This window comes from Botrytis porri (assembly GCF_014898465.1).
Source record: "Botrytis porri strain MUCL 3234 chromosome Unknown BPOR_015, whole genome shotgun sequence".
Classification (NCBI taxonomy): Eukaryota; Fungi; Ascomycota; class Leotiomycetes; order Helotiales; family Sclerotiniaceae; genus Botrytis; species Botrytis porri.
The window spans coordinates 662,112-688,223 of NW_024066089.1; the positions used below are offsets into that span (position 1 = coordinate 662,112).

At 42.7% G+C, this 26,112-nt stretch overlaps 6 protein-coding genes across 6 annotated transcripts; 3 read left to right on the plus strand and 3 right to left on the minus strand.

The window, feature by feature from the left end:
* Positions 1 to 487: 487 nt before the first annotated feature.
* Positions 488 to 2,796, minus strand: EAF01_009986 (uncharacterized protein; the record flags this gene model as incomplete). Its single annotated transcript, XM_038918242.1, has 2 exons — positions 488 to 1,600; positions 1,654 to 2,796. The coding sequence occupies 2 exons, from the start codon at positions 2,794 to 2,796 to the stop codon at positions 488 to 490; spliced, it is 2,256 nt and encodes a 751-aa protein (XP_038766212.1).
* A 1,020-nt stretch (positions 2,797 to 3,816) lies between these two features.
* Positions 3,817 to 4,383, plus strand: EAF01_009987 (uncharacterized protein; the record flags this gene model as incomplete). The annotated part of the gene is made up of 5 exons (XM_038918243.1): positions 3,817 to 3,874; positions 3,934 to 3,960; positions 4,017 to 4,046; positions 4,099 to 4,189; positions 4,251 to 4,383. 5 exons carry the CDS (start codon positions 3,817 to 3,819, stop codon positions 4,381 to 4,383), a joined length of 339 nt encoding a protein of 112 aa, XP_038766213.1.
* A 2,330-nt stretch (positions 4,384 to 6,713) lies between these two features.
* Positions 6,714 to 9,791, plus strand: EAF01_009988 (uncharacterized protein). The gene is made up of 4 exons (XM_038918244.1): positions 6,714 to 7,679; positions 7,748 to 8,223; positions 8,273 to 8,646; positions 8,699 to 9,791. Exons 1-4 carry the CDS (start codon positions 7,597 to 7,599, stop codon positions 9,545 to 9,547), a joined length of 1,782 nt encoding a protein of 593 aa, XP_038766214.1. The 5' UTR covers positions 6,714 to 7,596; the 3' UTR covers positions 9,548 to 9,791.
* A 3,457-nt stretch (positions 9,792 to 13,248) lies between these two features.
* EAF01_009989 (uncharacterized protein) lies at positions 13,249 to 13,905 on the plus strand (the record flags this gene model as incomplete). Its single annotated transcript, XM_038918245.1, has 3 exons — positions 13,249 to 13,306; positions 13,358 to 13,703; positions 13,764 to 13,905. 3 exons carry the CDS (start codon positions 13,249 to 13,251, stop codon positions 13,903 to 13,905), a joined length of 546 nt encoding a protein of 181 aa, XP_038766215.1.
* Positions 13,906 to 14,966: 1,061 nt separating this feature from the next.
* Positions 14,967 to 17,492, minus strand: EAF01_009990 (uncharacterized protein; the record flags this gene model as incomplete). The annotated part of the gene is made up of 4 exons (XM_038918246.1): positions 14,967 to 15,483; positions 15,549 to 16,767; positions 16,817 to 17,361; positions 17,410 to 17,492. 4 exons carry the CDS (start codon positions 17,490 to 17,492, stop codon positions 14,967 to 14,969), a joined length of 2,364 nt encoding a protein of 787 aa, XP_038766216.1.
* Positions 17,493 to 19,466: 1,974 nt separating this feature from the next.
* EAF01_009991 (uncharacterized protein) lies at positions 19,467 to 24,015 on the minus strand (the record flags this gene model as incomplete). The annotated part of the gene is made up of 3 exons (XM_038918247.1): positions 19,467 to 22,718; positions 22,765 to 23,425; positions 23,474 to 24,015. 3 exons carry the CDS (start codon positions 24,013 to 24,015, stop codon positions 19,467 to 19,469), a joined length of 4,455 nt encoding a protein of 1,484 aa, XP_038766217.1.
* Positions 24,016 to 26,112: the final 2,097 nt, after the last annotated feature.

A 26,112-nucleotide genomic window follows, 5' to 3' on the forward strand; every position in this document is an offset into this window, starting at 1 on the left:
TAAAAAAAGGAGAAAAAGCGATTAGAGCCTTGACTGTCCACATCAGCTGAGCATTCTCAGAATATTGAAAGTGCCAGTAACGGGTCCACGTTGTGCTATCGTCAACAATTGTAAGGAATTATTCTACCAAAGTGGTAAATGACCATTCAATCCATTCAAGCAATCCATACCATTCCCTAACCCGTTTTGGTATATGTATATGGATGAACCTATCCATTTCCCCTCAAACAATCAAACGAAACCAGAATCTTGGTATTGTTGTGCCCCTACCGCTTGCCCATGCCCGCTTGCCCCAATGTCACGATTCCAACAATCCCGCAACCCCACAACGCCCACATGCAAAACTAAACAATCTTCGGACCCCGTGAAAATAACAAAGGAGACTAAATACAGAGGTTTGGTCTCGATGACCCGATGTATGATGCGTGATTGGTATTTGCGCTTGATTCGAACATAAAAAGAAACGTGTATTAAAAGATTGTACGTTTTATCGGTCTGCTTTTGGTGGTGACCAACCGTTGAGATATGCCATCAACCCCATACCAACCATGACAACGCCAAGCATCGAGACATAAGGTGTCGAGTGGTATAATAAAGGATCGTGTTTGACATTCTTTGAAGCAATCGCACGTGTGAGCGATGCATGAAGATCATCACTTTCCGACGAGGTATGTTTCATACCATTTGGTCGTCTTATGGGATGCAGTGCCAAATCACCTCCATTCGCAGTCCCGTTGACATGTTTTTCGGTAGCCTGCTTCGATGGAGATCGAGATCGGTCGGAAGCTAGTTGTCTTAGTTGCTCATCCGAGCGAATTTTTTCAATCATCTCTGCCAAGGTTTTTCGGTCGGTATCCCTCTCCCCCTCGGCGCTCTCTGCTCGTTTCTTATATGATTCCATTTGGGCTCGCAGCTCCTGCATGTCAGAAACCATAATTTCAAGGCGCTGTTCCAACAGACGAGATGACTCGGCAATACCAGTAGCGTCGACTTGTGTGTTGACTTTCTCTTGTGATGAAATATCATCTAAGGGTGGCTCAAAAGCATCTTCGAGTACTGAGCCTTCAATCCCAGATCTGGCGTTTCCGTTCAAGTTTTTGTCCGGTGTTTGGAGCTCTAATCGTTTAGCCATTTCTTCCGCCGTTTCTCGTGCTTGTCGTTCCTTTTCAAGCATTTCCTCTAAATCCCGCATCCGAGCACTTTGAAAATCGATCTCTTTCTTTGCCGATGCCAATGCCTCCACCAACGTAATGATTTGACTACTGACTTCTCTTACAGGAGAACCATTCGCTAAAGACCTCTGTTTTTCTGTATTAGATCTTCTTAGGGAGGCTGTAGGCGATGAGGGATCAAAGTTATGAGAACGGGCAACATCTGGCTTTTCAGGAAGAGGTTGTTGGGGCGGCGGCGCGGGAGGATCAGAAAATCGAGGTATTCCTTCAGCCCTAAAAGACAAAGCGGAACCGTTTGTTGAAGGCTTAGGTTCTGCATTTGGCGCACTCTCAAGTTCTTTCACATTGTCCTTCGATAACAGGCCACCAAAAAAGTTGTCTGCTCGCCCAAGGTCGGAGTTTTGCAGTCGGGCTGTTCGCATCTCATGCTAGATTGTATGTCAGTTTAAATGGATTGATGCATATAGATATATGAACCTACAGAAAGCCTCTTCACTATCTGCTCTGTTGTAACGGGGGTTAACCAGAAATTCATCGGGCGTTGCTGAGCCATGACGCTCATTTGACTCCCAGCTACGCTACCTGGTAGTCCCATGCGACCATTACTACCTATTGAGCTCTGGCTTCCAGTTCTTCCCCTCATCATGGGACCTTGAGATGGTAACATCATTGATCCATTAGCAGGATTCAAATCACCAAAACTCATATCCAGAACATTATTAGTTGAACCCGCAAAACCTGCATGCTCGACTTTCGCAGCGACCTTGTGATGTACAACAGTCTTTTGATCTTCGCTAACGATATCTATACCAAGCTCGAGGTGGTCTTGCGACTGCAACTCATGCGGATCCGAGTCCTTGTTTTCGGCTGATAAGCGCGCTCCGTTGACGAAGGTACCGTTTGATGATTTAACATCTCGAATCCATATCTTCCCACTGCGATCTGCCCAAATTTCTGCATGTTGTCTCGATAGTACCTTTGAATCAAAAAATCCATTCGCAGGCGATGGTACTGTTTTGGCATTTGTCTGACGCCCGATTCTCAAGCTATCCGGATAGAATGGTACTGATATCCTCTTGTGATCAAAGGTGCCGTTCATGGATAACAAGTAAAGCATTGGCTCCCCTTCCGTAGGTTGGCCTGGGGGTCTGATCTGCTGTGATCCATTTGGTGTAACATGTTGGGACGGTACCATGGGAGCCGGCTGATGCAATGGAGTCAGAGATGAACCAGAATTTCCATTTGTCAAGGCCGATGGAGGTTGTCGTGTCGTGTGGGAACCAGGGGCCGAATCTGATTTATTGGTCCATGGCGGTTGCACTCTTGGGACCTTCTTTCGTGCCGCTGCCGTACCCCAATTATTCGATTCATTAGACGAGGACATCGGTACGCCATTAGTCTGCGGGGTCTGTTGCGATACCGTCGAGTTGGATGAAGTGGAAGAAATTGAAGACAGTGAAGTAATCGATGAGGATGAGTTGGCACGCTGGGCGCTTTTTCGTGGCATAAACATTCTGCCCACTTCGTCGCCGTTAATAGCAATCATTCCTCCTTGGTTAACACTAGATCCCCATGCCGACCTGTTGATCTGCGGGAAACTCGGTGGATTTGCGACTGCCGTCATCGGTTAATCTGATTATTGGCCGTATTTCACAGTAGATGGGCTTATTCCTGACGATGTTGATGGAATAAGATCGTTGGAATGTTGTTGCTTTCCTCCCCCCCATTCAACCTCAACTACAACAAAGATGCTTCGCTTCGATGACCCTCTGGTCTATATTGTGGATACTAAATGTCTGCAACTCTCTATCTAATAAACAGGATTGAAGAGGTATCGTGTCGCACTGGATGTTATGATGATTGTTAGTAGGTGTCCACAAAGTTTTGGCGCCATGATGACGAGTGACGAGATAGTCGAGAAAGGGAGCGCACAGAAAGCTGGAATGCATCAAGAATCATACCGAGTGGACTCTAGGCTTGAGGAAAAGAATAAGAACACTTACATGTATGCAATGCAGGTATTGTAGGACAATTGCTGGTGGTAGAAAAGGAAACCTATTTCAATTTGATGTTGCCAAGGTGGAAAGTTTGGACATTCAGGTTGAGACACGCGAGGTCTATGTTCAGCCAACCAGAGTTCGAGATCGGGGATAAGAGCACTTGCGCACGCGCTCTCTTGCAGATACAAAAGGGTCTTTGATGGGTGAAGAGAGAGGAGAGAAGAGAAGAAACGAAGGACCATAGGAAGAGATTGAATGTTGTGAAAATTTAATGATTTTATCTCAAAGCTATCGCAAAGGACTTCTTTTATTATTATTTACGAATTAGGTATTTTTAATCTGAACCACCCAGAATTGTAAGTGAGAATCATTGGATTGTGAAGACCATCACGTGATACACATGATCCTTTTTCGCCTCTGTGCCTTGAATATTGAGGCCACGATAGGCTCAGAATGTGGGGGAATACATGTGCTTGTGTGTGGATGGTCTGTGCTTTCGGCAAACGCCGTGATCATTTTACAATTTAGTAGGTAGATTTGAACATCGGAAACTTTGAAAGCTCAAAGCTGTGATATGTGAGTTGATGAACCTTACAACTTCGCGAAACTAGACAAATCGATTGATTCCTTTGAAATCGCCAAATATGCCTCCAGTACCACAACCTCAAGGCCATCCCGGTGGCCAAACTATCTGGAATAAGCGTAAGACTGTGGTTCTACCCCTCTATCCGGGACTTTTACTGACCATGCATGTTTTCCAGTCCAGATGGGAGCTATGATGGGTGGCAGTATGCGACCATGATCTCGTTCATATATGCAAGTTACTGACCGCGTTCAATAACAGCTGTCGGTGCTATTTTGGGGTTTATGTACGGTATGTTGAAGCTGGAGGAGGCATAAAAAGATTCCATTCTGACAAGGCTAAGGCACACTTACCATCATTAAATTTGGTCCTGGCCCAAATGGAGTTTGGAGAACTCTACGCACATACATGCTCACTTCTGGGTCCACTTTCGGGTATTTATCATTACTCCTTTCTGTCAAATTAGTGTCAATGTGCTAATGAGTGATCACTCAGATTTTTCATGGCTATTGGCAGTACCATCCGTTCCGATAGTATTGCATCTCCAGAAACATTGGCAGCATTCGGCCGTGCAAACCGACGTCCTCTGCTTATGAACCGTCCATATCGTCCTTCGCGAACATCATAATGAAAAATGCTCTGCTGTAGAGTCGAAAGAGGAAGCCCATATATCTTTGGGGAAGATGGAACCTGGTGAATGCTTTGTAATCCAAGGCATGTTTATACATAATAGGTAGAGACATTTCAATTGTCGATCTTTGGGTCTCGCCGCTCAACTGTTTGCATAGGGGTGGAGTTTAATGGGGGCAATCTGTATCAACGAAGCCTCGCCCAGCGTTTTTCTTTTACTCGAGCCTCCTGATGAGCTCAATTCAACAATAAACGAATCTTACTACTTTGTCACTGGTTCATCGGTTGAAAGCTCGAATTTTGTGTTGTGGTCAAGAGGCCTGATATCTTTCTAACCACTAACGTGAGATGGCAATGGAGCGCTCGTATTTTATGTTGCGACTTCGAACATTTGAAGGGACAAGCTATGCAAGCGCTGCTCTTGACCTGTTATCTTGGCCTGATCTTCAACGATTAAGTGAGGGCTCTAGATCTAAATCATGTTCACAGTATCATTTACTCCTAATCCAGACGTTCATTCTTGACGGATTCGCAATCACATTCTTGAAGCTTATGGACAGACGCAATGGCTTGGTGAAATTGTTTCAATATTTGTTCTCAGCATGACATAAATACCTCCCCAAGCTTGCGCTTTCGGTCTTACTGATGAATTGTATCCCTTTCGACGTGGACGGAAATCGAACTCTTCTTATTAGGTTGATGTCGTACTACAAACCATTAAAGATCATGGCTGTGGCAGAAGACGAGTCCGATCTTAGATGTCAAACCCCGTTACAAGTTTTTAAAAGTCCGACGGTACCTTCGATGATGGGCCCCTAGCTATTATATGGACATCGAAAAGTCCTCTCGTGGCGAAATCGTATTCCTCGGCACAGCAAAGAATTTAGGTTCTATGAAGCCTTGATCAGACGAATTACACTGGTCCATTCATACGAACCAGTCTATTTAAGTGCTTCGCTTTGTGGCTGACATCGACTTAACTCTGTAGACAGGCAGACACTCGCCACTGGGCGAGGTACTCGGCCCTTCAGCTCTCATGGTGAAACCTCACTTTGACTAACGGCCTTGAGCAATGATACGGTACCATCCGAACAATCGAGTTGACTTCAGCTGAGATTTATCAAGAAAATGTTTGAATCGCTCTCATTTATGCTTGTTGAACTAACAAGAATTCTATAGTGAACATGATCTATACTCGACTCATGTGGCCACATCAACCTCGCTTCGGGAAGTAACATTTCCGTACAACTTGATTATCATCGTCGAAAAATATCAGAACTCAATTGTATCCATCGAAAGATCAGCAGTGACGCTCCGCCGGAAGTGATCATTCTTTCGGAGTACTTGTCTAACTAAGAAAATTTTCCGATTTAAGATTGTTCCTTGGGCAAAATACCCACCTAGCGCGAAGTGGGTCTGTTTCTTCGCTTGGCACGTCCAGTATAACCAAGAGAGAAAACTGTTATCCATATACATTTCTGCAACCTCTAATTCTAGAACTAATTGAACCGTAAACAGACTACCTATGATGGTAAGACACCGGCAGCGACGAATGACAGCATGATGATTCTTCAAACTTCAACAATTGTGTATTACTATCGAAAGCGGAGGTTTTCACAACTCCTTTTTTTTTGCGTGAGCTAACGATTTGGAATTGCATGCGAAAACCACGACGTTGTGTACTATTAATCAACGACCACGTTTCTTGTAACCAATTGATGTCCAATACTGGATTCAAAAAGCTGTGTTGCGTACTACTATCACGGTCTTATTCCTTGACGCTTCTACTGTCAATCGTGGTTTCCTCGTGTCAATGCTGACTTCAAATCATCAATAGGCTCACTTACCACCAAATTCTCCAGCTAATGAAATCCAAAGCTGACCTCTGCACGGGTCCTCACCTTATCACGGCTAGCAACATATTACTGTATACAAATAAATCATGAAGCACATCATTGTTAGCCATCTCTTCTTCACTACTTGACTACGATATAATTTCTCTTTCCACAATATATCACATAGAATCCATGGATGTGGGTTGATACCTCGGTACCTGACACGATTAGCATTATTCAATTACTCAATGTAAGTCTTGATCTTTACTCAGGTACCCACTGCCGAATCTGGACATGACTTTGTTTCGAAACATCATGAAGATCCACACTATTCTCCTTTTGAACAATGATCAACTGGTCATCGGAATATTGTTCGAGATACATGCGGCAATGGTAACTGTACACAAACAAGATTTCTTTCATTGGGATATGGAGTGAATCGCTCTAAATGATCTTTCCGCTCCTTCAAATCAAATAAGAAGTCAAGGAGAGGGATCTTTTGTTTTATGGGGTTTTTTTTGGGTCTTTTGAGTCTCTTAGGTCTCTTGGGGTTTTCATTTTTTTTTCCCTTTCTCTTGTTACCCGATCCAAGGGATTTTGTTTCATATTAGAAAGCTCTAATATATAGAGTACGGCGGAAAGTCGAATAGTTTCGCTTCCTTTAGGTTAGTCTTTTTGCCCGTCTTATATTATCCCTTCATCACATCTCGTTAGTGTCACTCGGAACCGTCCATGCGTTTTTCGTTTGTGGAGCGGAGTGGATCCCCGGGTAACCTTATCTGCAAATCACCATTCACAACCTTTATTGACCGTGTACCTACATACTATAGAGGAGCTATGTAGGTACAATGTAGGCAGGATGTCGGTACTCGACAATACTAACTTAGATTTCATACTTTGTACCAGAGTTTGGAGGCAAATTGCCGCAGCACAAGGTATGCTTCTCATGTTTCCAACTCTATTAGGAAGGTAGGCTAATTTGCGATGAACCTCTTCCCGTATTTTGCTACTGCAGCGCAGCATATCTAGAATCCACGCTAGCTTTGTCCAAAGTTAGAATGAATCATACCCCAGGCTTATACCAGTCTCTTCTTTCATGGCAAAGTACAGAATTATTCAATCACTCTACGCTAGACGTCAAGCCCCAAATGAAATGTAGGGAATGTCTGATCTTTTTTGAGTTACACGGAGAGTTCGGTCTATGCAATACTATACTAGAGCGAACCTTTGTCGACTTGCCGCCCCGGAAAATAATGGGTGCTTCGGAAGCTTTCTTTTTTGTCTATATAGTATCACCACTTGCCCACATCCATAATCGATATCTACATACCATTTCATAGTCTTTCGTTCAACTTTGTCGCGACGGTCATTTCAAAATGACTTGGTTTGGTCTCTTCGCTGGCATGATGGCTGCTGGTGCCGGAATGATCAGTACTTTATCTCAAACAGCAACTAATGGGTGAGTCTCAGTCCTTGAATCGAGAATATTTTATGCTGTAGTGGTTTGTATATTGACTCTTTGTCTAGAAATTCTGTTTGGGGAACTTTTGAAGCTCCAACCTTTCCTCACTTTCTCACAGATAACCCTCTCCCTAATGGATTTCCCTGGGGTTCAATGACTGCAGGTGGAAATGATCCATACACGTCAGCTCCTCATACAGGAGTTGTTCGATCCTACGATTTTAATGTCACAAGAGGCACAATTGCCCCAGATGGTTATTCCAAAGATGTTATACTTGTCAATGGGCAATTTCCTGGACCTGCAATTGAGGCAAATTGGGGTGATACTTTCGTGATTATAGTACACAATCAGATTACCGGACCCGAGGAGGGAACAGCTTTCCATTGGCATGGATTATTACAAAAGGGAACTCAATATATGGATGGTGTCCCTGCTGTAACACAATGCCCTATCGCTCCAGGGGCTTCTTTCACGTATACTTTCAAAGCCGATCTTTACGGAACTTCCTGGTATCATTCGCATTACTCTGCTCAATATGCTGGTAAGAACAGCAGTCTTTATATTCCTTTTCTATACTAACATTCATGCAGGTGGACTTGTGGGACCTATGATTATCCATGGCCCTCAGAACGCACCGTATGACATTGATCTTGGACCAGTTTTTTTAACCGATTATTATCACAAGGATTATTTTTCGATAGTCAAATCGGTTGTCGAGAGTAATGGAGATTCTAAACCATCTTCAGACAACAATCTCATCAATGGAAAAATGAATTTCGACTGTTCTACGAAAGCTGAAGGAGATAACACCGCATGTACTGACAACGCTGGTATCTCACGTTTCAAGTTCACCACTGGAAAAACACACAGATTGAGATTAATCAATGCCGGTGCTGAGGGAATGCAAAGATTCAGTATCGATGGACATAAAATGGTTGTTATTGCCAATGACTTTGTGCCAGTTGTAAGTACCGCAACTTTTTATAATTCATCGAAAAAAGTACTGATTTTTGCAGAAACCATACACCACCAATGTTGTCACCTTAGCAGTTGGTCAAAGAACCGATGTTCTTGTCACTGCTAACGCCGAATCATCTGACTCGGCATTCTGGATGAGATCAAACATATCCACAACGTGTTCTTTGACCAAGCAACCAATTGCTCTTGCAGCAATCTATTACGATGGCGCCGACACAGACTCGACTCCAGCAAGTACAGCGTGGGATGTTCCAGATCCAGGAACTTGCACAAACGATGAGCTAGACGTCACCGAGCCCTATTATTCTCTTGCAGCAGAAACACCCTCCACAACCTCAAACCTGGACATCAACTTCTACGTCAATGAAACCGGAAGTTTCCTCTGGACACTCGGCGGAACATCTTTCCGTGCAAACTATAACAATCCTATCCTCAACCTCGCCAATCAAGGCAATTTCACCTACCCCGATGAATGGAACGTGCGCAATTTTGGCAGCAACACTACCATTCGTGTCATAGTAAACAACCCTACTCCCGCATCGCACCCCATGCATTTGCACGGACACAACATGCAAATCCTGCACGAAGGTGACGGAGACTGGGACGGTGTCACTATTACCCGACAATCGAATCCTCAACGACGAGACGTGCAACTCGTGCGAGCAAATGGTCACTTGGTATGGCAAATCACCACAGATAACCCTGGGGTCTGGCCTTTCCATTGTCACATCGCGTGGCATGTTAGCGGAGGCTTATATGCCAATATCTTAGAGCGACCAGACGATATCAAGAATGATGCCATTCTCACTTCAGTGGAGCAGACTTGTACGCAATGGGGTGCATATTCCAGTACAGCTGTTGTGGATGAGATTGATTCGGGACTTTAAATTTTTGTAAATGGGGCTTGGTGTTTGGAGAACTTTTCTCATATCCTTGCATAGTTGCCTTGGAATGAATGGGTGGTTGGAAAACCACTTGCTATTTTTTTTAATTGCTGGAACATGATTTTTGGGGGTTCGGGAATGAGATGTCATGATAGCATGGAAATAAAAGGCATCTGGATTCAATATCAGTGATTGGGGTTCAAGTATATTTATAATGATTCATGAACATATTCTCTTCTATGGAATTTATATTTCTCAAAAGTTATCTTTATTCTATCTTCTGCGATATTGAGATTCTTTGTGCATTTTGTGACTAAGGGAAACTCTGATGATATGATACCTGCGACGGCCACTGCGAGATATTCAGCAGGAGATGGCAATTTCGTTTCGCTACATGTCAATATGATCCTCAGCATGATCCCTCGATAAATCTGAACAATAATCACCGAAGTTCAACAAAACACAATATTCAAATAATACATTAGCTATCAAAAGATATCCCATCCCATCATATCATATTAAAGCAACCCTAAACTCCCAACAAAAAACCCAAACGCCAAAAATCGATTCACGAGGAACATCTAACTACTCGAACACTCACCTATTCAATAATAACCTTCATCTATCCCATCGCCACCAACGAGTACATTAACTTTCCTCATCCATTTCATCACGATAGAGTTTCTCCTCTCCTCTCCTCTCCTTGCCACCTAACCTGCCACCACATTCATCCATCCATCCCATACAAATAAAAGAATAAAAAAATCTAATATTAACATTAACATTAACCCTAACTCAATAACATAAAACTCTATCTTTATCCCTATCTCTATCCTCACTTATCTACATACATACATACCATTACGTACCCACCAAACCATATCTCCCTATCCCTATCCTCCACCGCTCGCGCTTCCTCGCGAGTCGTCATCCCCATCTCCATTCCCAACCCCATAAACTCTAATCCATAAACACTAATCCCAATCCCATCCATAAAACGAGCCGCTCTAACACAGAAGCTCACCGGTCCTGCAGAGTCCACACCCATCATCATAGACTAGACTAGACTAGACTAGACTAGACTAGACTAGACTAATTCCCGTACTCCTCTTCCTCTCTCAAAAACCCAAAATCCAGATAAATACTACCTATTACGAGTAGACAAAGATGAGAAATCCCAGTCTCACCGCTCAAACTTTATTTAATCTTTCAACATTACCACACCCCTTTCTCCCCTCCCATACTATCCGGATGCTATCCCCAAAAAATCAATGTGCAGACACAAAAGTTAACTCCGCTTACTAACCTACTAGCGTACTAGCGTGTCGATCTGCCGTATGCATGCACGCATGCATGTAGCTGGTACCCCTGTAACTTGAAGAACCTCAAGAACCTTAAAAAGTCAAGACGTAAGACATACTCCGTAGGTAGGTAAGGTTAGGGTTCCAAGGTTAGATAAACCCCGTGTACCTGCGGCATAGGCGTGGCGGCGTGGCGAACGTGGCTGGTAAGTTGTAACTTTAACCTTCCAATTTAAGCTTGTCGTATTCGGGTTGGTTAGGGGTATGGTGTGGATGGAATTGTACGGGATGGGATTGTGTTCTTGGTATGGGATTGTGGGTATCGTATTGTGGTTGTGTGGTTGTATGATTGATTGATTGTATCTAGTATGATGAATGATGAAATGATGAATCGAACGGGCCGCGGTTCCTAGGTGTGGCGAAATTAAGTTGGAGGGGGATGGCTGGCTGTCTTGTTCATTTTTCTTGGAGAGGAAAAAAGGGTGAGGAGTGATGAATGCTTGAATCGGTTGGATGGATTTGTGTGTGGCGATCCGGTATTCAAATGGTGAGGTTGTGAATACATTCCGATGATTTTGGAGGACGAAATCGGGAGGCTGAGGAGAGATGTGTGTGGACATCAAAGTGGTATTGGAGATATCGACATGTGATATTATGTAGTTTGCCATGTATATGGATGGCATTGCATGATTCCAAATAATGTTTCTCGTCATTGATGTGAATTGGATGTTGACTAACGGAAAGACAGAGAGATGGTGCTTTTAACTACATGAGAAGAGATGAGTTATCTATATTCGCAAATACTCACCTAAATACCATAATAAAAATGGATACAAAGTTATTATAGAAATTCAAGACCAAGCTATAATTTCTGAAGCTATCAGGTATCTACAGATAACCCTGTTGGGTGTTGATAGATGATCTGATATCGAGAGCGAGAGTTCTCTTACTGAAGACCCCCAATATATAAATCACATATCCCAACTCATCAGATGAGTACTCGAGATTTTCTATACTCTGATAGCATACATTCGAGAAGTCATACCTGCTTCCTATTCCTCGTTGTATCGTTGAACATCTTGTGTTTAAGGTTGAATAATCTATTAGTCGTTTGAAGTAGGTGCCAACTACATACGAGGGCTACGCGATATCAGCAAATAGTACAAGAATAAAGAGATAGTTTTGTAGCATAAGTTAGTACCTGCTTGAATCGATTGAGATGCTAAATTTAGAGTCCGAAAAGATAGATGTATATATCAATTCTTTGTGCTATCAAGCGTTCAATTTCGAGTACCTCGTAGAAACCAACAACTTTCATACATGTCAAAATACGTAACCAGCAAAACATTGCTTGGAACAAGAATTGTACTTTGCACCTGGGATATGACAAAATGCGCAGCTGTACCAGATGAGTAAAGACGCATCAATCGTTCAGTCCGGGGAGGAGGAAGAGATGTTATGCTTTGTAGTCATTGTCTTCATATCTTTTTTTAGATCTTGAAGTGCATCCGGGGTGTAAGTTTTCAGAATAAATCAATCTAGTCATGTGTTGTTGTGCTATACTTATAAGTAATGGCACTACTGCTTTATATCTATGATGAATATTCTTGCTCTGAAACTGTCAAAGTGGAATTCGTCATCAAACGTCTTTCAATAAAGTCCCAGCTTTCGGGACCAAGTCTCCCAAGATGTGCTTGTCATCGGATATTTGTACTTCCAATGTCACTATGTCATCAACCAAAAAAAAACGGCATCAACGGTACCAGTGATTTGTAAAGATAACAAGGCGCAGTTATCCCTTTTCCAATGACACAAAAACAATGTCGATCTCTATTGAAAAAAATAGTCCAGTCGCAGGATTGTTTCAGAAAACCCAAAACGCATCTCCATACATTTGATTCGTCCATATACCACAAGAAGAGGCAAATTTAAACACAAGCTTAACATTATTCGCACAGACGTGAGGATAAAGATCACTAGATCGTTTCGCAACACAACCAAGGTGGATAAATTTCCGAATATGAGTCTCCTTTCCTCACTCTAACCTTGTCTCAGTGTGTGATCGCTTCTCTGAAGTCTCGGTTTTGAGATATTGGATTGCCGGATATAGATTTTCTGACAGTAAACCAACTCCCGCATGAAGTCTGACATCAGATTTTCTGGATTTTGGTTCCGAGGACTCTAGTGATGCTCGAACGGATGAAAATCTGGCTTGGAATACTAAGATAAAAGCTTGAGAGTCTGATGCGAATTTGCGGATGTTGACGCTAAGACTTCAAAACTGGTCATTGTCCATTTTGAAGTATGTATATATAACATACAATCCCAATTGTTTTAAACTTTGCTGCTGAATATTATCTTCTAGAAACTAATAAAATATCACTCACCAATAATTAAATCATCATGTATTTCTCTCAATTCTCCGCAATTGCCTTGATGGCAGCTAGTCTCGTAGCCGGTGGTAAGTTGTATGGATCTCATTTGAATGCTTCAGCAGCTAACAAACTCCCAGTTCCAACACAAGCACCCAGTGCCGTAGATGCAAAGACACATACCGTAGTAGTTGGTTCCAGCAACACATCTCTTCTTCTCTTCACCCCACAAGAAATAACCGCCCAGCCTGGTGACAAGGTAGAATTCCAATTCCACGAACGAAACCACACCGTCACACAATCCGCATTCGATTCACCGTGTCAGCCAATGGCCAATGCAATCCACAGTGGCTTCGTTCCCACGGCGGCAAATCAAAGCATGATCACGACGTTCACTATGACGGTTAACAGTACGGCGCCCATGTTCATGTATTGTGCACAGGGAAAACATTGTCAAGCAGGAATGGTATTGACAATCAATGCATCGTAAGAGATTCCTACCCATGCACATGAATCTATGCAGCCTTTGACTAATTGATGATTTAGGAATGGAACCCAAAACTTCGGGACATACAAAGCGGCCGCAGCAAAAGCAACTAGTAATGTTCCAGCAGCGGTAGTGGGCGGCGGGGTCTTAGGACAAATATCCCCCGATAAATCGACCACAGTTCCGCTGCGACGAATTTGAGGGGGGAAAGAGCTTGAGGCGGGTTCCTTGTGTGAATGAGTAATGTTAATTGTCTCTTTGGGTTTGAGATGAGCTTTCCCATCGGTGGTTCTGGTAACCACGTGTTATATTTCGTTTACAATACCCATTGTTTTTTCCATCTTGTTTTCATGTATGTCTCTTTATTGTGTGTTGTTCCGTTGATCATATCTGGAAGTAAAGGGTCCTGGTTCTAGGGGTGGATATGTGTATTAATTTGCAGCTCACACTTGGGTCTGTAACAGACATTCTCGGAGGTATCGAAACCTTCCAGAGTTGCGAAGCTGGGAAATCAACAGAAGGGTGTGTGGGAGAACTTTTCCATACATGTACGATACATTCATGCGATAAACCATGTATAGGGGTTTGCAGTTTCAAACTGATGTCCGCACTGATCGGGAAAGAGGTCGCTGCTCTGATTAGTCATGCCTCAATGCCAAGACTCTTACCCCCTTTCGAAATAACCTTTGATGAGTGAAGAATTTCAACATCAGAATCTTTATCAGGTCCGTTTGTCCATCTAATGTACTAATCTGAGGCAGTGTTTGATACCCAGTTTATTACTGTAGTGCTCTTTTCCTATCCAATTAGTTCATTAAGACTTTCTATTTTACCCTTCACAACATACACATGAGCCAAAGGGGTCTTGTGTACTCTTCAGGTTCATTGAGAACTAGTCAATATCAACAGCGGTCTCACTCAAAACACATGACGAAGGTCCCGTTATCCGAAGAACAAAGATCAGCTTACTAGAATTGAAGCTCCCTAGCGCGCAAGCTATACTTGAGGTTCCTAGACAAGCCACACCCATATTAAAGAAGAAGAATTGGATTTGAATTTGCTCTGAGACGACTGTGGGAATGATTGGGAAAGCAAAAAATATGCTATCGAAACGAAAGGGTGAAAACACGGCTACCAATGGAATCTTTATCCACTCGGGCCGCTCTACCCCATCACCAAAACTCCAAGGCAACGAAGTGACTTAAAAGAAGCCTAATATATACAAGAAACCCATAATTCATCCAAAACCCTGAGAGATCAGCTCAGATCTCTCTCCTAAACCTGCTCGTTCCTGCAGCCGTCTCCGAAGCTGGACTAGGCACTCTCGCCCCATTTTCATCCCATCTACTCGGTTCACTCCCCAACACAAATTCCATACTTCCTCCCTTTTCAAAAATATCACTCCAGACCACCCAATTCTTATCCCAATCAACACCATTCACCTTCAAACTCTGCACATAGTAGTTGGAATCCCCATTTCCATCACCACATGTACTGGTAATAATAAGTGTTTTGCGATTGCTGACTGAAGATCCGTGAGGGCTTAAATCTATAGTTATAGATTCGAACCAGGGAGATGTGATTAGGAAGTTGGGGGTTGCGGTGATGGGATAAAGACCGAGCATATTCCATATGAGCCATGTTTGCATGGCTCCTGCGTCTGAATTGCCGGGAAGACCAGTTGGAGAGAGGTTGTAGGTTTTGGCTACTTTTCGGGATTGGTAGATTGAGCGAGATTGCTTGTTGATGAAATTGTAGAGGTAGGGGACATTGAATGTACTGAGTTTTGTTAGTTGGATGTTTCAGTGTTTTGTTTCGATTCGCATAAAACTTGAGATACATACACTTCATTTGTTCCATCGAAGATAATTCCTCCTGGGTTGTTAGGATTCGCTCCAACGGTAAACATCGTTTCCAATCTCTTGTAAAATGTGGCATCCCGTCCCATATATTCAATAATAGTATCCATATCATGAATGTCGCCGAAAGAATAATGCCATGAACTGCCCTCATAAAATGGGTCACCCCAGTACCCAATATTAGTTAACGGATCTACAGCAACAAACGGCGTTGAAGAGCCTGCTGCTGTACGAGGAACCACAAACCCTGAATAACCGATAGAAGTTAGATTGGAATTCCAGTGGTTTCTCCAGTTTCGTGAGCGAGCTAGATATTTGGCTGCATCTTCTGTGTTCCCTAGTCCCTTGGCTACCTGATACAGTGAGAAATCATTGTATGCATAATCTACTGCTCGCGAACCGGCACGACTATAGGTCGGAGTGATATAGCCATATTGTTTCCAATCGGGTAAAGCGCCTCTTCCTTCCTTTGTTGATGAGTCCGGGGCCATTGGGTCAGGCGGAACGGTATTGTAAGGCTGGACTTCAGCATCTTTCACCATGGCTGCGTAGCCATCTTCCCAATTGATCTGACCTCTTACACCTTTCACATAGGCATCGGCGAGGACGTTATCAGCATTGGAACCACCTTGAGTTCGACCATTATAGTTTGAAGATCGAGCGTCTGGCATATAGCCATCAAAACGCCAAATATCAATCAAGGAGCGTATGTATTCTTCATAAACATTAGGTTGGAGAACATGAAGTAAAGCTGTACCACAACGGAATAAATCCCAAAGAGTAAATATGTCTTGATAGTATGGTTCGGTGGAAGTCCATCCTGGATTTTCTCCTGTTTGGTTTGTTGGAAGAAGACTCATGAAATACATAGATGTATATAGTAATCCAAGATTAGTCGAATTAGTAGAAGTAGTGGTGATTCTTGATAGAACTTCGTCATTCCAAACAGATTTAGTGTCGGAAACGACGTTTGAAAATGTGGTATCATCTGGGATCTCATTGTTGACATTCTGGCACGCCTTCTCCTTGGAAATCCAGGAAATACCAACTCTTGATGCAACAGCAGTTGTGTTAAATGTATAGAGCCCCCCAACGGCAGTGTTCAAGTCAGCCGAAGTAGCTGATTTACTGGGTTGGATGACACTACCAGCACCAGTATTGGCGTAGACATTTGATGCAGAAGGTGTTACGTTAAAATAGCCACCTTAATAAATGAATTAGATCCGAAATCGTACCATAAAAAATAGACTTACATGAAAATATCGTCCAATCAGGAGATCGATTCCATCCATTGTTGTATACACCAGATGCCTCATAATGGCCATCTGAAAATATTTGGAAACTTCCTCCATCGTATGCTTGACTCAAGCCTTGGCCCCTAAAAGATGGCACCACATGGCTGACATCAATCAGAATATTGTTCCCGGTGCTTGTTGAAGGGAACGTATATTGGTAAAGTGCCGCGTGTGATGTAGCAGCAAGCTCGACAACAACACTATCACTTGTCTGAGCCCGATAGTAACCCACAGAGCCTTGGTCAGGAACTGCTCTGCCGACAGTTATACTTGATAAAGGGTTGGTGATTTTTCCCACCAAAGGTAATTGGGCAACGGTTCCATATTTAGGTGCACCTCCAGTACCTTGCTCATGCATCATACTAAAGCCTGAGAAATTCCCAGTAGGAAGATAGCCAGAATATGAGTCGGTGCCTTGAATGAGAAGATCGGGGCCAAGTTTGACCATTCCCCAAGGTCGAGCAACACCCGGGAAATCGTTGCCTCCATTTTGTGTTCCAGTACTTAGGTAGTTAGAGACTATCTGCATCGAAAGAGCCCTGTACACTTACAAAACATTCACATATCGTGAATAATCGGCTTGGGCTTGGACGAAGTCCAATATAAGAAAGAAAAAGATCAAAACTAAATTCATAATTCGATGACGTGCTATGAATGGCTTGAAGAGACGAAGGAGAAACTCCGTGGTTACCTTGAGAGGTCTTATAAGAACTCCACAACCCTAGCATACGTTGTTGCGAGAATGGGATGCTATGGAGGTTGTCTAATAAAGGCCACTTGGAAGTCTATCTTTAACGTTGGGCGCATGGATAAACTAGATACATAAGACTGCATACTCTCTTGGGGGGATATATAGCAATTGATGATGCAGTGCGACCTGAGACTTCTACAGGAGATGAATTTTGTGAATGGTAAAAGATAGGAAGGTGATTGGAAGTGATGTAACTCTGCCATTGTGCAAGTAGTATATGCTGTAGAAGCAACATGCCAATTTTCTTCTATGTTTGGGCTAAACTAGATTCGAAGCTATCGAACGAGGCGTGGTTTAGGGTGCTGATCATGTACTCTATCCAATGACATCGTCACTTGATAGTCCATAGTGCGGTGAATCATTTTTAGATGGTCTTAGTCTGAAGAACATCAACTGTACTCAAGTAGTAAATGTGAACCTCAATATCTACCACTGAGCCACACGTGCGAAAGACGCGAGACTTCATTGTAGTATTGGCGATTGTTCTCCTGATCCTTGGTTCCAGTATACTAGGATAATTGTGGGTTTATCGGATAACGTCTCTCTTTCCGATGCAACACTATCCAACCACAGCAACGAAAAGGACCTCATGGTGATCTTGAAAAGTTCACAGGTGAAATAATTGTTCAAGGGACACTGCAGAGATGCGTCAAATATTTTGTACAATTCAGTCCCGAGTGAAGTATCAATTAAGATTTTTATATTTGAAGTCGTAAGATAGAGAAAATGAGATAGCAAGAGAAAAAAAAATGTTTGTAATGTCAAGTTGACCTTTTCTCGGCAGTTCTGGCGGGCGGGCTAGGTCGAATTAGTGCTATACGCTTGAAGCCAGGCGAATTTAGCGCTATAACACTACCGACTTGAGCATTTAAACTTTAACAGAGCCACAAGCCACAGGTATGAATATCTCCCAAGGTACCTAGAGCACCTATGATGCTGTGTATTTTGCTTATTCCTTTAAATCACCATCACTCAACTCCATTCCGATATAAGATCGCGGATTTTCTTCGTATCTAATGAAGCTACAATTTTACATTTTTTCTGCCCCTTAACCTTACCCCCTTTAAAAACCATCCAGCCCTACAGCAGCTACAGATGAAATCAACGACACCATAACTACCCATAAAGCTTTGTAGCTGTTTGTCACCGATTATCGATAGTCAAACGAAGTTAAGTCGCGAAGGATTAGGAATTCTGGAAATTTTGATAACGAGACCAAATTCCAGATTGAGATCGCCAAATCCTCTCGCGAGCCAATCCAAAATCGAGGTATATATCGCGATTAAAGTCGTTAGGAATGCACGATGACTCGCTTTTCTTTGTCTCGTTACGGTTTGAAGGAGTGTATTAGGAGACCTCAGTTTCTATGAGCTAAAAACAGGGGATGAAGCTATCAATTTTACTGCCTGGTAGGAATCATCACATCATTTCGGGACATCATGATATGTTTCTTTTCCTAGCTTGTTCTCCTTGGTGTGTTTTCTCATATCTGTCGATTCTAAATAAGCATATTCATAGAGAACTATCTGTCATGTTAGACCAAGTCTCGTCTTGTCATTCACGCAGCTAGTGAGTATCGCTGTTTGGAGAATGAGACTACTAGCATGTTCGTGGGTAATATTGATAAGATGAATACTAGCAACGAACATTTTCATCAAGCGAATGCAAATACTTTGGTTCTATCTTGTCATTATTGTGTCATTTTGATATATGGACAAGCTTTAAGGAGAGTTATATGCAACATATATGATTCAGCCATTCTAGTAGAAACTAAGATGAAAGTGTGAACACAAATATTGCAATTAAAATCTGTCAGATTTATGAAAGTGTTATAGAGATAGTGAGCGACATAGCATCTCAATGATTCTTTTGCCGCCGCCAAGTATCTCTCCTTCTTGCATCTCGAATTGGCGTATCTCTTCCAGTATGAAAATCTACATCCTCGTAACCAGGGATACTAATATCCAGCCCACCTTCTTTATCAGTACCACCACCAGTGTTACTACTGCCCTCTCCAATATCATTCTCTTCCTCCATCACCGCGGTATCTCCCGAATCACCCCCAACCAAAGCCCCAAACTTTCCACCAATTCTATTCTTCAACTCATCAAAACCACCACTCTCGACTATCTTTCCCTCTTCCATAACCACAACTCGACCCGCCATTTTCATCATTTCAGCCGTATGACTAACAACTAGCGTGGCCATTCCTTCTCTCTTCTTCAACTTCTGCACAGTCTCTCTTATCACCTCTGCACTACCCCCATCTAATCCACTCGTCGCTTCATCTAATATCAATAATTTGGGTCTCCTGACCAATGCTCTCGATATCACAATTCTCTGGGCTTGTCCCCCCGATAATTCTTGCCCTCCATCTCCTACCATCGTACTATAACTCTGTGGAAGTGATGTTATAAATTCGTGGATCCCAGCATCTTTGGCTGATGCAATAGCAGATGGAAGATTAGCACAAGAGGAAGATTCTGGGAGACCATAAATGATGTTATGAAGAATAGTGGCGGGAAATAGAATCGGTGTTTGTGGGACGAGTGAGATGAAAGCTCGCAGAGACGGAATGTGACAGTTGGTTATGGAGACGCGGTTAAATGTCAATGGTGGAGGTATTGACGGATCTGGTGGATAAAGACCAATGAGCAGAGCAGCTATCGTAGATTTTCCGGAGCCGGAGGGTCCGACAAGGGCAGTTGTTGAGTTAGGGTTCAAGGAAAGAGAAAAGGATGATATCGTTCGTGTTTCAGGACGAGCAGGGTATGTGAATGAGAGGCGGTTGAATTTGATTGGAAAAATTGTCGAAAATCGTTCGGTCCCTTTATTTTCGTGGGATGAAGATGAATTGAGGTTGGCTAATTCAAGCATATGAGTAGCTGTAACCCGAGAAGAGTTGATTTGTGGTACCATGGCCAGCATATTCGTACTATTAGAAATACCGAATAGTAGAAGATTGACAGTCTGTAGTGCAGTCGCGATACTAATCTCTCTTTTGGTAATGAGAACGGTAGCATAATAAAAGATGGTTGCAGTGATGAAGAATGACATCGCATCTGTCAGTCCCCAAAGTAACCCAGAGTAGTTTGCTCGTACTCGTCCAACTTTATAAAGTTCCTCTGTAGCTTTGGTGTACTTTGTCTCGAAATAAGTTTCCAGAGTAAAAGCTCGAACCATTTTAATGTTGGAGAAAGTCTCTGAAAATATGCCGGTAGTCATTTCAGAGGCGTAATTGCATTTGTTTTCCCATTTTCCACTCACGCGATTGAATGTTTTGGTGACAGCGTATATAACCGGTCCAGTTGCCATTGAGACCAGTGTGAGTTTCCATGTATTCACGAAAGCCCATATGATTGATATCAATAGCATAAAAAATGCTGTAAATACAATACCAGCAAAGCGACCAACGAGATTACGCATCTCCTCAGAGTTCCTATCCAAAACTTCGTTCAATCGGCCCGGAGAATTCCTGGATTCCTCAAACCATGACTTCGGTTGTGCGAGGATTTTCTTTAATGCTTCTACGCGTAGAGCACTCACCCAAGCCTGTCCGGCACGTTCTAGGGCATAATGCGAAAAGAAACATGCTATGCCATCAATGATAGCGATTCCGAGCAAAATAAGCGACCATTTCAAAGCATTCGAGTTTCGGTTCTCCTTTTGGTAAAAGGTGTCAAGAAGTTTGGTATATATTATGGCAAAGGCTGGGGTTGATACTGCCACAATGAATGCTGCAGCGAAAGCACCCGAGAGGATTATACGCTCATTCTTATTCAGCATAGGCCAAAGAGTCTTCAAGATCTTAGTTAAAGTATCGGGTTTGAGATGACCCGTTTCGGTTTTCTCTTGGGATTCATCCGCATTCTCGGCGGAGTCATCTGAGTATTCCAACAAGGAATCGATAGGCGCGACTTTAGGGTCTCGATTCGTCTTGCTTGACACCAAGCTGAGAGGGTGTTGAATCAGAGTTTTTCTATCAAAACTTGGCTCGCCTGAGGGATGTTCTGGGATCGACTGGAACCCTGCGTCTTGATACCTTGGCGGCCGAATAGAATGTATAGACTGCCTGCTATCCGACGCTTGAAATTTCTGAAACTGTGAGCCAGGTCTTTGTAGATCATCAAATCTTGAACGTGGACTGTCAATCCCCGATGTCCAGATGTTATTTGATTGTAGGTCATTTGCATATGCTATTGAAGCATATCCCAGAGACAATCGTCTCTTTGACATATCCAAGGACATACGATTTGCTGCATTTGGGCCATAGAGTGTAGACTGTGTGGAGAAACGAGGTGTCAATTCTTGAACAAAATTTTCAAAGCTTCCGATTAATGGTGTTCTAGGATCCGAGTTTCTTCTAGTATTAGACGAGTCTATCGATTGTTCCACAGGCAATTCCGGGAGTGGCGAAAATGTAGCAAAAGTACCGTTCGCTTTCGCAGAAAGTTTTCTACGATAACCTTCCTGAACAACCTTACTTTCCTCCATGACGTAAACATAGTCATCATCCAATATCTGTGAGATATCATGAGTGACAATGATTGTTGATTTCCCTTTCCTCCATTCTCGAATATTTTCCATGATTTTGATTCGGTTAGTAAGATCAAGGGCGCTGGTTCCTTCATCGAGAATCAAGATTGGTGCATCTCGTAATCTAGCTCGAGCCAATGCAACACGCTGTTTCTGACCACCACTCAATTGTCTCTCCTTAGAACCTATCATAGTATCAATTCCATCAGGAAGATCGGTAATTACTTGTTCTAAACTGGCTGCAGAACAGGCATTCATGATATCAGCTTCACTCGTTATTCCTTCCTTGCCGAACTCTATGTTTTTCCTAACCGTCTCGTTGAAGACCACACTATGCTGCAGTACGAGAGTGATGTTGCGTCTCAGCCAATCAACATCGAGATCTTGTATACGTTGGCCATCTATCAAGATACTTCCTTCCTGAGGTTCGTAAAATTTGAGCAATAAGTTTCCCAATGTACTCTTTCCAGAACCACTTTTACCAACTACAAAAGTAGTTTCGCCAGCAGGGAAGAAAAATGTTGTTTTGACAAGAGCATTATGTTGTCGATTGGAAGGATATGCAAATGTAACCTAATCTTAGTTAGTTTTATGGTCTACTGTGGTCATATTTACTTACATCATTGACTTCTATATCACCACTACAAGTTTTAGGTATCATTAGTCCCTCAGTATGTTTTGCGACTCCTCCTCTATCCACTTGGTTCATGATAGACTTGAGAGTCGCTCCAGCGGACATTCCTTTTGCCAAGACAAGCCATTGTGGTAAAACAACCTCTATAGCCATCATCCCAGTTAAACAGGCATAGAACGTCGTAAGAACTTTTCCAGCATCTAGTCCATGATCGACCAACGTGAGACCATACCCAAAGCCTTGAACAAAGATGGCAACCATGACAAACTTCGTAATCCCAAATTGAAATGCATTTGACCTGGCTTGGATCATGTAATGAATTGTTGATCTTTTGATTGCTAGTAAATATTGCCAAACTTCCTGGTCCTGTCCGTTGAATGCCTTGACAGTATCGATGGCTGTAATAGCTGTATTTGTGAATTTCGAAGCTTGCGATAACTCTCTTTTCTGAGCTTCGATGGCGGGACCCATCTTTCTAGAAATCAGATAAAGTATTGCACCGGCGACTGGAAATGTCACTATAATGACAAGAGTCAGATTCCAAGAGTAAAAGAAGGCAGTCCCAAGAGCTGCACATGCGCTGGCAGTCTCAAACAGAAGAAACCCAAGAGGCTGGGATGTGGATAATTGGAGCTCTCGAATTTGGCTGTTATTCTTTTAGTTTTTATCTAGACAATGTATGGATCCCACATACGTTTCAATTCGAATCAATAATGATCCAATACCATCTTTACGTAGATCAAACCATTCCATGTCCTTCTCCAACATGCCGGCAAACATTTTTTCGCGCACGCTTCTAGCTTGGAGCTCTCCAAACACCATCCACGAGCATAGAAACAGGCCTTCGAACAACCATACTGCGCCTCCGAGAATTGTAATAGCTATACACCATTTCGAGACTTGTTGTAAGGTCTCTTGTGCTGTGAGAACACCGGCCCCGAAATTTGTAAGAGTACCAAAAATGTTTCCGTAAAATATTGCCGATATAGGTTTGAGAACGCCGCTAACGATTGCAAATATTATACATGGAACTATGCTGGATATGTGCTTTTTTGTCGTGAATGCGAATAGGGACTTGAAAGATGACCTGGTTCCTTCATCGGCGTGGCAGTCATCGATATTTCGCAATTCAATAGACGAATTTTGATCATTATCTGGCAGTCGTATGCGTGAGATAGAAGTAGAATGGCTATAATTTTTGTGACTCTTCGAGCCTTTACCTTTCAATATTGTCATCGAAACAAATTTTGCGTCCGAAAAATGGTGTTGAAAACATCAGAGAGATTTGTGCAGAAAGGACAGAAGACATCGAGCAACATTGCAACTACCATGGTCTAAAGCTGTGCAATAGTAATCAGACCTGCATCACTTTGAGTCGAGGAGTAATCGTGGTGCTTCCCCTTAATATTGTTCGTTAAGCGAAGCGTGAAGAACAATACGATCATTGTCGACAAAAGACAATCTTTGACAAGAACATTGTTCTAGAAGAATTAATCAATTCTTTTCTAGGATTCCAAGAGACTAGAGATCTAGGCATCGTATTTTAACAAATATATCCATGATACTAACTATGATAATGCCATAGTAGCGTCTTGCAAGACGGACAACTGCAAGTAATTTGAAGTTCCAAAGCTTTACTCTAGCAGCAGCGAATTTCTCTCATGACAAAGCGACAATGGAATTTCCAAAACAGGAAAGGCTATTGCAATAGCGTATCATTGCTGCAAATGTCAGATGGTCTATTATTGGGGCAACCTGGTGAGTTTTTGACCATCGAAGTTACTCTAAAAGGATTTGAACGATGACTGAGGTAATTTTCCAGAATTGAATCTTGTTAATGTATCTCTGCTTGAGTTGGTGAGTTGATCCTCGCCATTGCTTTTATAGGCGCTCTGCAAATAGACAGACATGCAATGGCACAATCGGCATAGAATGTGTAGTCAACCTCAGAATTCTGAGCGATCATCTTTCGATCTCAGTTCTAGCATCCTTGACACCCTTCCCCTTTGAGTAACTTTATTCCAGACTCACGGAGAGTTTTGCCAACTTTCTCATTGTTACGCATTTAAATGGAGTATAGCTAATGCGATACTTTGGTTTATTCGGGGCTCCAAAATTGAATCACAAATGCAGTATCTCGGCATGGTTTTGCCGCTACACGGAGATGCTAAGGTTTTCGACTCTGCTTTCTTTACCACACTTTCTTGAACACACGTTACAGCTTCGATCGAAATGTATTTCCGACATCCACTATTTGATGAAAGAACGATCCTTTGTGGCCAACTCGAGCTAATGATGTGTGAAATTCGAAGGGGACTAGGTCGATTCTTGCGCCAAACCATTTGATGAACCTTGAACATCGTTGTCAGTCTTTTGACTTAATTGTCGACAATCCAGAAGTTTTGAAAACAGGCTTGAGAAGGAACGGTTGTGATAACACATACCGGCCCGAGGGATTCGTTGAAGAATGAATTATTGATACTCCGCGATAGTATATTTACGCATCCAGCGCTGTAGAGTGTGTTTCCAGTAGGGAATTCGAGAGGCTGGGTGCAAATGCTCGAGAAGGGTAATTAAGGTCACGTGATTAATTAGCAGCCGAGGCTTAGCCCACGCGCACATGCACATTATGCACACTTCACTTCAGCTATCAATTTGATCCTTATCTACTCCTTCCAATACCTGGTACTTACCATCAAATCTTATTCAGGCATATGATGTTGATTTCAAGTAATATGTCTAGTTCCATACGTTCTCCCAAATCATATCCCTTTACGAGGACGCCATCGATTAGTCTCTCAGAGATGAGGAAAACTCAGCTCGCGTGGAACTCACACTTTGATATATCAAGCCGACTGGAGGAATCTTAGTGCTAGTAAAGGCTGAATGGATTGCAGTACATTTACTTCAATATCCTATCAATTCGATTCTATTACGCTCAAGTTATGCACTTGTACGAATGAATTGCAGAAATGGGCTCTTCACGTTTACTATTCAGCCTAAGACCCCCCATTCTCGCAGATGGAGCATACCTTGGCAAGAGATATTGGTATCAATCAACCATGTCTAAGTTGCGATACAAATTTGTAAATATGGTTGCAGCCGGTCAGTGGTTAAATAGACGACCTGCCAAATCTATCAAGAACAGGTTCCCCGAGCTCCCCTGTGAAGAAGACTCGAAATAAACCATGAAGGCTTGATCCCCCGCATTATCTACTGGGCAGGCATTATCAATGCAGTAGCAAGTTTGATTGACTTCCTAAGATTCAAGCGAAACTACAGGTTGTACAAAGGCTCGTCAGGGGATACAATCGGGTGACGATACTGAAGAAG

Excerpts from the sequence above, each read along its gene's own strand:
- EAF01_009988 (XM_038918244.1), top strand. The coding sequence starts at position 7,597 with ATGACTTGGTTTGGTCTCTTCGCTGGCATGATGGCTGCTGGTGCCGGA. Across the intron at positions 7,680-7,747 it reads TCTCAAACAGCAACTAATGG|AAATTCTGTTTGGGGAACTT; the intron begins GTGAGTCTCAGT and ends CTCTTTGTCTAG. Across the intron at positions 8,224-8,272 it reads TTACTCTGCTCAATATGCTG|GTGGACTTGTGGGACCTATG; the intron begins GTAAGAACAGCA and ends ACATTCATGCAG.